This window comes from Diplotaxodon limnothrissa, linkage group LG17 (genome assembly GCF_057381915.1).
Source record: "Diplotaxodon limnothrissa isolate DT_005_m linkage group LG17, D_limnothrissa_male_GT1.1, whole genome shotgun sequence".
In the NCBI taxonomy this organism is placed as follows: Eukaryota; Metazoa; Chordata; class Actinopteri; order Cichliformes; family Cichlidae; genus Diplotaxodon; species Diplotaxodon limnothrissa.
In genome coordinates, this window is record NC_140612.1 from 17,234,562 (window position 1) to 17,246,702 (window position 12,141).

At 43.1% G+C, this 12,141-nt stretch overlaps 1 protein-coding gene across 1 annotated transcript; it reads right to left on the reverse strand.

The window, feature by feature from the left end:
• Positions 1–2,069: 2,069 nt before the first annotated feature.
• On the reverse strand, positions 2,070–10,573 carry cdhr5-rs (cadherin-related family member 5, related sequence). The gene is made up of 14 exons (XM_085376667.1): positions 10,501–10,573; positions 9,799–10,007; positions 9,664–9,720; positions 9,489–9,581; positions 9,274–9,360; positions 9,082–9,192; positions 8,716–8,880; positions 8,399–8,489; positions 8,218–8,324; positions 7,653–7,853; positions 7,455–7,577; positions 5,523–5,601; positions 3,078–3,271; positions 2,070–2,420 (listed from the first exon to the last, which is right to left on the reverse strand). The coding sequence occupies exons 1-14, from the start codon at positions 10,571–10,573 to the stop codon at positions 2,070–2,072; spliced, it is 1,941 nt and encodes a 646-aa protein (XP_085232793.1).
• Positions 10,574–12,141: the final 1,568 nt, after the last annotated feature.

Here is a 12,141-nt window from a genome sequence, read left to right on the forward strand (position 1 = left end):
GAAACAGTGGTGGAATATCGCTGTTGCTTTCGTATGAATGACGCGGACATACCTGCGGCCTGATCCTGTAAACATCCTGTTTACATAAAGTAAACCTGCTCCCCAGCAGGTTTACGCTTACGGCTCTGTTGCTATGACAGCAAGTCCCGGATGGGCTTCGGGGAACCGAACGATCCAGGATCACGCGAAATCGTCAACAATCTCATCCAGCTAACTCACTTAGCGCGGTACGAAGAACAGGCCCCTGGACAGAACCACACCGCAACAAACAAACATCCTGACAGTTCTAAACGCTAAATCTTTTATTGTGAAGGTGTGTCAGGCGGCATCCGGCGAGTTACGCCTCTCTTCAGGTAACTTTACGGACTTTGTTTTCTTTGGTAGTCTCCAGGATCCTCCCTTCCTCCTTCCGGAAACTTAAAACAAGCGTTTAGTTTTTGTTGACCTGTTTATCACAAACAATCAATATCCATTCAGAAAGAATTAATCAGAATAAAACAATAAAGAGCACAACAGAAATTTGACAGATACCAATGAAAAATATTAAATAAAATGTGTTTTATTATCAGACATTATCAGTGCAGGTAATCAATACTGATCCGTTTTATAAATTTTTCTTTATGTGTTTAATATGCTTTTTTCTGCAACACGATGATGTCACAAGGACTACCGGTCACGTGATCTCTCACTGGAAACATGATAACTGTTTTTAGTGTGAAGAAGAGCCAGGGAGAAGTGAGGAAGGTGAAGAGCTTTAGCTTCCACCTCGAGAGCTGCAGTAGGGGATGATGATTTTTTTTTTTACAACCAAAAAAAGAAGAAACTGATCAATAGTCCTGATTGATAAACATGAACACAAGACTGACTCCTCAGGTGACAGGTTAGGGTAAGGTAAATGTAATGTATGTTTGCACTGATTGCCGATCACGCTTCAACTGAGTCGTCCTCGGTCAGAAGGAATGGTACTCCACAGTGATGTAGTTCAAATAACTTTACTAAGGAGGTGGCAGATGACATCAACAGGATGTACAGCGTTGGTAGGGAGGCATTACAGTATTCACATGCAGGTAAAGGGGGTGTGAGTGTGTATATGGGTGTGTGTGGTCATCTGTAAACAGAAAAACAAACATTTGTATTAACCACTATGGATAGCAGTGTACCCCTTCTACAGTACTGTGGGTTTCCAGCGTAATGTTATACAATCTGCCATAACCTCATGGCCACTAGATGGCACCCTAAGACCATAAATTAATTTCTGGCTCGGATATACATTGGCAAACCAGACCTCTGCAGATTACAACGCTTCAGAGAATAAACATAGTAAATAGTTACATCCACCTACAACCACAATGCTTGACAGTAAGTCATATATGGAATGAAATCTGGGCTGAACACAAGCCTGCCTGTAGTAGGTCAAAAAACATATCTTAGCGATAGCAACGGGACTAGCCTCTTACGTAGCAAATTACACAGATAAAGTCAAACAAGCATCACTCTCATCTTACAATACTCACATGGTAAGCACGCACACAGTATTAACTCACACAGGAATGCAAGTAAATACGTTATCCTCCGACACACCTCCCATCTGTGCAGAACTGCACTGAACACGTTCCCAACCGGAAGTACAGATACCGAGGTGCATCATGGGTAACGTAGTATAAACAGTTACAATGAACAAGCGGACTTTTAACAGTAAAGGATGGATGGACAGACAAATGGATACCTGGATTGATGATGGCTGGATGGACGGACAGATGGCTGGGTTGATTTTACAAATGTGTCTGTAAAATCCTGATTTATTAAAGTCGAGATCTGATTATCAGAACAAAATTAATTAATCTTCTGGAAACAATAAAAAGACTGACATCATTAAAAGTTTGTTTTTATTTTTGAACTTTTTTTCTCCACAAAAAACCCCCAATAAGGCCGCCAGAAGAAAAAAAAGTGAATCACGAGTATGACTAAAGTACAGTTTGGATTCCTGCTCTTTAATTGGCTGAATATGTGACTAGTTTCTTTCTGGTTTCTGATTGGTAGGGTTTGGACACCAGTGGCATCTCCTCTGATCAATCAGTCTTCATGTTTTCGTCTCTCTGAGGCATCCCAGTGTTGACTGCTGGTATGTCTTCACCATGAATACTTGCGGGCTCAACTGGCAACCTCAGATCCTCCCAGGTGTGAGCTCCACCTTCATGTTTCTCTGCAATAGTAAACAGGTGTGATGATGATGATGGAGGAGGAAGAGGGGGTCTGGTCCTGCTCTCTCCAGGCTCGCTGAGCTGTGATGATGATGGAGGAGGAAGCAGAGATGGCCTCCTGGTGTAAACTCCTTGTCTGCCATGAAAACTGCCAGACTGACGAGTAAAAGCTCTGCTGCCGTGTGACGACTCGTCCACGAAGACAGGTGGGCTGCTCACCTGAGAATCACACAGCACAGGTCAGTCTCTCACCTGAGTCAGACTGCGCATAAAGTCCTGCTATAAACAGGAGCTAAAGAGGAACCAATGTGTTAAATAGTAAAATCATGACATCAATGAAAGCTGTGTTTGAGGACTTCAGGATCTACTGTTCACCACATGACACGAGTACTGAAACCACAGGAAGCGACATCACATTCAGAATAACTCACCATGTGAAACCACAGTAACCTCTGCAGAGAGATGACACACATGACTCAGTTTAATATCTGAGACACAACAGATTTTATCATCTGAACCTGTGAGCGGAACAAACCTCAGAAACAGCAGTCTGAATATGTGATGCTGCAGAAACGCTCTAGACAACAGTTTAACATCTCAGTCTGACTCATAGCTTCATGTTTCAGGCGGTTCAGCAGAATGAACACAGCATTTATTTCCTCATGAAATTTCAAACAAAAGACTATTCAAAGATTTCTAACCTGTGGTTTAATAAAACGGGTCAAAGAGGCAGCTGTCATAGGCTTCAACACCAACTCCATGAAAGGTGGATGGGTGGATGATGAATTACATCACATTAGACCCTCATGCTCTCTGTCCGGCTGGTGTGTGAAATTCAAACACCCCCTCAGGTGTGTTAAAGGTTTTACTTCGTACCACATTGGGATGTTTTCCGAAGGCGATGGCGGGGTGATCCTCAGGGTTCTGCACGCGTCTCCTATGGACGGTCCAAAGTAGCAGAAACAGAATCGCAGAGAGCAGCACGATGAGGATAAGCACAGCGATTCCTCCTGCCAGCGTGCTGTTCACGTCTCCAAACAACTGTTGCTCCTTGAACGCACCACTTGGCACTGAAACACAGAAGTTATTTCAGTAAAAGCATCATGGGAGCTGTGAATGTGTGTGTGTGTTTATCTAATAAAGGAAACAGATCAATGTCCTTCCTACTCATCAAAGAATTAGTGATCAGTTACCTTTGACCGCTCGCATTCAGTCCCCTCTTGTAAGTAAGTAAGTAAAATTTTATTTATATAGCACATTTCTAAATAAAAGATCACAAAGTGCTTCACAAGGTATAAGACAAAAACAGACAAAAGTTAACAAAATGCAATTCTAAAAAGATGTGTTTTTAGTTGTTTTTTAAAAGTGAGTCCGCAGATCTTAAGTTCTGAGGAAGAGCGTTCCACAGTCTGGCGGCCACAGTGGCAAAAGCTCTGTCTCCCTTGGTTTTCAGCCTTGTATGCTGAATAACAAGTAGGCCCTGATCACAAGACCTCAGGGACCTACTAGGGACATAGGGCTGTAAAAGTTCAATGATGTAGGCTGGTGCTTATCCTTGAAGAGCTTTAAATGTCAGAACCAGTATCTTAAAATGGACTCTGAATTCAACGGGGAGCCAGTGCAGCTGTATAAGCAACGGTGTTACATGAGAGTACTTAGATGTTTTTGTCAGAAGCCTTGCTGCAGCATTTTGGACAATCTGCAGACTGCAGTTTTTGTTTAGACATGTAAACAGTGAATTACAGTAGTTCAATCATGGTGAAATGAATGCATGAATAACAATCTCCAGTTCAGTATGAGATACTAAAGGGCTCAATTTAGAAATGCTTCTTAAATGATAGAAGCAGGACTGAACCAGAGATTTGACGTGAACATCCAGGGTAAGAGCAGAATCAAAGGTTACCCCTAGGTTCCTGATAGACGATTTCACAAATGTTGAAAGAGGACCAAGAGCATTCATTATGTTAGGTACATGTCTGTCTGGAGCACATACAAGGACTTCGGTCTTTTCTTCATTAAGTTGGAGGAAGTTGTCAGCCATCCAACCTTTGATGGATTCTAAGCACACATTTAGAATCTGCAGCTTAGAAACATCTTCTGGTTTAAAAGAAATATATAGCTGGATGTCATCTACATAGCAGTGGTAGCGAATGTCCTCAAAGGGGCTCAAAATATGCCGGAGAGGAAGTAGATATATTAAAAACAATAAGGGCCCCAGCACAGAATGTTGTGGCACACCATAGGACAGGGACGTGGAAGATGACCTGTACTTAGAGACCGCCACAGAAAAGTATCATTCATAGAGATATGAGGAGAACTACTCTAAGGCAGACCCAGATACACCAACCCAGTATTTCAGCCTTTCAAGAAAAATGTAATGGTCAACGGTGTCAAAGGCTGACGTGAGGTCCAACATTAGGAGTACAGAACATTTTTCTGCATCGTTTTGCATCAGAATGTCACTGGAAACTCTAAGAAGGGCTGTCTCAGTAGAATGAGCTCCACGAAAGCCAGACTGAAATTTGTCAAATATATTATTGAATGTGTGAATGTGAGTGTGAATGGTTGTCTGTCCCTATGTGTTAGCCCTGCGACAGACTGGTGACCTGTCCAGGGTGTACCCCGCCTTTCGCCCTATGACAGCTGGGATAGGCTCCAGCGCCCCCCGCGACCCTGAAAAGGAGAAGCGGAAGCGAATGGATGGATGGATGGATGGATATATTATTATGTTTGTCTAAAACTGCTGTAAACTGCTTAGCCACAACCTTCTCTAATATCTGAGCAATTAACAGTATTTTTGAGATTGGTCTGTAATTGCTAGTGAGAGATGGGTCCAGCGTGGGTTTTTTTAACAGGGGGTGTATAGCAGCAGTTTTAAAATAAGCATGGACTTTACCAGACCCCAGTGAGGTGTTAACTATGGTGAGCACACAGGGACCAATAGAGTGGAAGACATTTTTGAAATACGATGCGGGTAAAATGTCGAGTGAACAGGAGGATGCTTTCATTGCATTAACTATTTTTACCAGCTCTGATAGTGAGACGGGTAAAAAGCTTTCTAAAATGACAGGCCGAGATGGCGTAGGAACTGACAATGCAGATGCTGGTGGGGACAATTTTTTCCTTACATTACTTATTTTTTCTAGAAAGAAAGAAATGTTTCACAGTCTTCATTAGAAGGAATAATGGCAGCAGGTGGAGCAGGAGTAACAATATCAGTAATAGTGTCAAATAACACCTTGTGTAATGTCACAGCTTCATGTTTGTAATATGTGTGTTTGTATGTTCATATTAACGCATGTTCTCAGGTTTCATGCTCACCTGCTTGGCCTCTCTGCAGGACTTCGATGTCCACTGAAGCTGACACTTCTTCTCCCGACTCTTCATCTCTGGCGATGACCTGCAGAGCGGACATTAGAGCATTGTTCACGGGTCAGCCTTAAGGTTAAAACCAAAAATCATCCAAAGTAATGATTAAAAACTGTTGTGTTTGTTTGATTTTTCTAGACCAACATTAAAGTGTTCAAAGAGCTGAAGGGGATTCACACTGTGAAGCTTTTAGTCCTGATCTTCAGTCTCTCCTCCTGCTGATTCTGGTGTTTGGATCACTTCCACCTGAAAGATGTCTCACTGCAGCCCGAGGCCTTGTTATTTCACAGAGATGTTTTCTTACAAATCCAAACAGATTTATTTTTAGCATTCTTTGACTACAGGGGGACTTTTCTTTCTTCAGCTTAGTTTGTTTCTGTAGAATCACACTAAAACTGAAAAATTGTACTGCAGTGAAAAAAAACTACTTTGCTGTCTTCCTATTGTCTCCTCATCGGTTGAGGCTCTGCTTTTTAACCACCTGTCACTGCCATCAGACAGGGGTTTTGCACCCTTTTTTTAAACATCTGCAACTCCCGTAACCCCCAAACCATTTGCTCAGTTGAAAGAATTCCAATGGTTCCTGAAAGCAGTGAGTCTGTGCTTTTCACTGATATTAGGGTCATTACTGTAATCTGCTAAGCATGGTGTCACAGCAGCTCCACAGAGACGTTTTTGCTGTTTGCTGTGTTGTTTTCAGTTTTATTTGCCAAGATTTGGATGTGGCGCCCTGCCTGGGGTTCCAATAATGACTCCAATATCAGTGAAAAAGCACAGAGTTAATGCTTTTTGGACCTATTGGAATTTTTCGATACCGCCAAATGTTCAAGAGTTATTGTAATATGACCTAAAAGTTCTAAAACCCAGTTTTAACAAGTTAATGTGCTCCAGGCCTCTGTTTCTAGTTTCATTGGATAAAAGTATTTATTCTCAGCCTCTTCAGCCTTTTATTCTGTGAAGCATGTCTTTAAGTTTTTAAAAACTTGTGGTGCAACTGCACTCTGTCCGCTCACTGGGTGCTGGACACCAAAAATTGAACGTCCCAGAGAAGAATCAATGTGGATCTGAAGCTGAGGTCCAGAACTTTTTCAGAGTAATCTAAACCAGGTAGCAGTAAGAGTTACTGAGGATCACCTCAGACCTCTGGGCTGACCTTGGTCTATTTTCAGCATCTTCTTCCTGTCATATGGTGCCGTTTGTCTCTCAACATGAACTTTACTGATATCACTTTAGCAGATAGCAGATGTTCCTCCATCTTTCTGTGCTCATAAGTTTATATTAGCGTAACTACCTCTCTGCAGTTAACCATCAGCTACACTTTCACTGATGTTCCAAACATGGCTGTTAGTTTCTTGCTTACTCCATATTTGAGGCACAGCTGTTTTATTTCAATCGGCACATGATGTATCATCGTGAGATATAAACTATCTAATTTCCTGATGTTAAACATTATTCTACCAAGCACACTGATCATTTTATTGGAGGTGAAGGAAACTGGACCTGGTAATGGTCACTGACCTCCTGCAGACACTGATACACACAGAGAAACCATCCAGGATAGATCCACCCTTTAAAATAATTTCAGGTTCAGCTAATTCAAACCACATCCAACCAACCTGGGATTAAAGTTAACAAACTGAAAATCACCTGATTCCCATCTTACAGGTGAAGGTCAGGCCCATCAAGCCTCTACCCCTCATTATTGCTTATTCAGACTTCTGATATTATTTTAAGGTGGAAAAATTCCACCTATAAGACCATGGATCCACTCTCTCAATGAGACATTGAGTTGGTGCTAGCAGCGGCAGCTAATCGTGATACTGGTGGTGACAGTATACTGGTGGTGTTTAACAGGTGAGTTGGTTTGATCTATGTCTAACTCACCTGTAGGATTTGTCTGTCAAAGGCGCGTAGTTGGTTTGTCTTGGCGATCAGAACCCCCTCCTTTGTGACTTGATACAATTCGGATGGAGGATGGAGCAAATAGTGGATATTTGGGTTCCTGCCCTGTGATTTGACAGTAGAGATGACTCACTGATATGATGATGTAAGTAACACAGGTAGTGTAGCATGTGTTCTTACATCAGGGAAGTCACGGTCTGACACCTGGACCTGCAACACCTGGTTCCCATAGGTGGAGACGATGGAGGCAGGGCTAGAGCTCTGGATGATGAAACCTTTGTAAGTAGTTCTGTTGAAGGCCGGAGGAAATGCGTTCTCATAGAGAACTCTGACCAGAACTGACGCCACACTGTACTTCAACCTGTCATCCACCTGGCATACCTGTACAGGTGAGAGGGAAAGTAGATGTCTCACAGTTTTCAATTCAATTCAATTCAATTCAATTTTATTAATACAGCCCCAAATCACAATATCAGTCACCTCAAGGCACTTTATATTGTAAGGTAGACCCTACACTAATGCATAGAGAGAAAAACCCAACAATCATATGATAAGTGCTATGAGTTTGGCAACAGTGGGACGGAAAAACTTCCTTTTAACAGGAAGAAACCTCCGGCAGAACCCGGCTCAGGGAGGGGCAGCCATCAGCAGTGACAGGTAGGGGTGAGAGAAGGAAGACAGTATAAAAGACATACTGTGGCCAATTGCTGTGAATGAAGCAGAAAACAGGAAGGTATGTCGTTACCATGATTGTGAGCATGTAGTTTGTTGTCAGTCGTTGATCATCTGCTGCTCTGGTTAACCTGATCTCACCTGTTGTGTTGTTGATCGTGAACCTGCCCTGATCATCACCTGTGGGTGAAGCAAACACACCTGTACACACATGTTTGTACATGAGTCTAATGGTGAGTGTGAGTGAGTCTGACCTGAGAGGATGGTGTAGGTGAGAGGAGCATTGATCCCTTTGTCTCCATCCTCTGCTGTGATTGGGCCAGGAGAAAAGTCCAGACCCACGTCCTGAAACAAAAAATAAATAAATAAATACCTGCAGGTATGTGGACAGGTATAAAACTTGTTCCCTAAATGCTGGGACGCTAAAATCTAAATGACTTGAAAATATTGTGATACTGAAAAACATCTCCAGAAACATTGGGCTGTTTTTATTGACATTTTTTTGGTCTGGTAATGTTTTCAGAAGCCAGTTTGTAAATAATTGCATCCACCTGGTTCCTCGGGTATTTACCTGGTGTTTCTGTGTGATGTTGGTTGTGTAGGTGGGATTCATGCAGACAGGCACACCTGGAGACACAGGTGTGCAGGGCAAGAAGTGAGGATACTGGTCATCACCATCCTCGATGTTGATGTTGAGAACAGCAGATGTGTTGAACTTGTCCACAGTGTTTGATTCCTGTCAGGTATGTAGAGGTGTGACATTATTTTCACTTTTCTGTGATAATTTGACGATCAGATATCACAGGGTTTGTTTTTTTTGTTGAATAGTCTTGCATTCCTGCTGGTTAGAGTGTAATGTCCTGTGATGACTTCGCAGTAAAATAAAACCTCTGACCTCACCCTGATTACCTGGATGTATCACCTGTCTAAATGTTACCTGGGCCCACATGATGAGCTGCAGGTGAGTTCTCGTCTCATAGTCCAGAGGTTTGTTCAGAACTACCTTTCCAGTATTGGGCAGGTCGATCCTGAAGAACTCGGCATCTTGCTGCAGGCAGACAGATGACAGGTGAGATAATAAAGAGCTGCAGCTCGTGGTCAAGCAGCAATTGGTGGGCGTTATTCTTACTGATGACGGGTCGATGATGTAGCTGATCATGTCCCCATCTGCATCAACAGCCTTCACAGTGAAAACCACCGAGTTCACTGCTGTCAGCTACACACAAAACAATGAAAAATCCTGTTTACACAGGTGAGGAAACACCTGAGGCACCTGTTAAAACGATGTACATGTGATGGATGCTCATTGGCTGGTTAAGATGAAGGTAATTTTTCTGGTTGTACCTCACTGATGGTGAACGGCTGAATTGTCTCCAACAGGAAGTTTGGTTTGTTGTCATTTTCATTCAGAATCTCCACCAAAATCCTGTAGTTACCCTGAAACAGGTGCAGACTCACCTGAGCGACTCTGAGTCATCAAATGTATTTACCGCTCAGCACAGGACCTCAGGTGACTTACCTGTATGATGTCATTTTCATAGCAAATTAGCTCTGCAATGAGCACTGATCCCTCCACCTGTCAGACAGAGATCCAGCATGAGGTGAGACATTTTAAGATGTATTTCTGCTGCAGGTGAGAGGTGTTCAGGTGTACCTCTCGGTCGAGGACTCTGAACACTGAGGAGTTGAGTCTGATGGTCCGGCCCTCTAAGTAGAACCAGTTGGCGTTGCGTCCCGACAGACACAGGCGGATGGTGTTAGCTCGTGGACCTGCAGTGATGTTGATGCTGGAGATGAATTCACCTGTTGGACTATTCTCTCTGACTGAGGTGAAGATGTCGGAGCAATCCCGACATAGGCTCGCTGAGGATGAAGCAGAGGATATCTGATGTGTCCGTGGCAGTGAGGACGATCAATAACTGATTATGGTTTCATTGATCCGGTTCTGTTGTTATCTAAAGACATATTTAAAGACAAACTTCTCAGGAGTGTCTGAAAGTAGAGAGTTACTTTTTTAGTCCTGATTAGGACTTCAGGATCTTTTTATCACATCACCTTAAACCAACCTTAGATTACTAGCCACATTTAACCAAATCATGCTGCACCGTATTTACCTCACATTCCCATTATTTTACAGTTGCCAGTTACCCAATCGAGCACGTCTTAGGACTTGGAAGGAAGCCAGGATATCCGACAGAGCCCACACAGGCATAGATCATGCTCAAAAAACCCTAATCCAACATTGAGATTCAAACCGGGAACCTTCTTAGTAACCGCTGCACCACCGTGGACAAAAAGGCACTGACGACGGCAAAGTGCCTGATATCAGAGAAAAGCCGTTTTTGAATTGTCTTACCTATAACAACATTATAAGAAAGTCTGAGAGCCACCTGCCACAGCAGCAGCCTGCAGGACCTCAACATCTTCATCTTTGACCTCCTCCACCTGGTAACACAAAGTCAGTGAGCAGTATAGGTAAAGAGCATCAACAAAGTCAACCAACCAACAATCAACACAACCAGCCAAGTTTCTCAGGTAGGGAGGGCTATAGCCTATCCCAGCTGTCTGAGGGTACACCCAGGGGACTGTGGGAGGAAGTCAGAGTACATGCAAACTCCACACAGAAAGGCCCCAGTTGGTCAAATTGAACTTAGGAACTTCTTGCTGTCAGGCAACAAGTGTGGCTCAGTGGAATATGTAAAAAAAAACCTATATATCTTGAAATATATTTGATATATGAAGTTATGACTGAGATGAAATGACCTTAGTCTCTACACCATCGTCTAACTGCTGTGGATTTCTCTCTAATATTGTTGTTCATCACCTTATAGTATAAAACATCTGGCTCAGCTCCGTTGAGGTGATTTGTTAGCCTGTTTGTGTGAGTTCTCAGATTCATTTCACTTGTTTCATAATCACTGTGTGAACGTAACATCTGAGCAGATTTTATCTATGAGCTGGAAATACGAACTCAGAGGTCACAGTGTAGTCTGCTGTGTTCACATGTGACAAAAAGGTCCTGAGGTGGAACTCTGCAGTGGTCAAACAGAGCTGACCTCAGAGCGGTGAACAAACAAGACGTGACCAAACTGAAAATATGAGCCCTGAGCTCTGCCGCGGTCCACTAAAATGTCACATGATCATATTTTTTATGACCTTCAGCTGCAGCTGTGGAGTCAAAACTGGATGAAACTCAAGCTGTGGTATTTTTTTTTAAAATTCGGATCAGCGAGAGGAGGATCAGAGGCTGACACCGCTGCTCATATGTCTTTATCAGGTCATCACGACTTTATACGTGTTCAGCTGAAAATCATCACTGCACCTTATCCAGGTTTTATTTTGAAAGGCTCTGCTGTGTTCTCTCCATCTACATCAGGGATGCTCCTGCAGCCTCGAGGATGTGTAGAGTCTCATAAAAAACAGACTGATGATGAAGGCCTATGATTGAAACGTCCTCCTCGAAGGTTTCCTGCTGGTGAACAGTTTCCTGCATTGGTCTCCTCAACCACGAGCTCAGCTTCCTTCTCTTCAGTCCCTGTGTGCTCAAACATAAACCTCACACCTCAGTTTGATTCAAGGTCCCATCACAGGCTGAAAAAGCTTGATCAAACTTGATGGAACAAAGTGTTTAATGTTCGCCATACATGCACACACTCACGCACACTCACACACGCACAATCATTTGTGCGTGTGTGCGGATTTGAAAGAGTTTAACATCCCTGATCGAAAGTGTAAGAGAACAGAGGAATAAAATGACACAAATCACAAGGAGTAAAACAACACAGCGACAGACACACACGACCAGAGTTTTTACAGCCGTTGGTTCAGATCGCTGCGTGTTGGCCTGTGTTAACCCTTCACCTGCCACTTCACTTTTTCCTCTTACCAACTCTTCATCCTCACACAGACTCACCTCGCTCTCTTCTGCTGGCCTACAGTCGGCCGATGTCTCTTGACCTTGCTGCTGATTTCATCCTCATGTCATCACACATTCATG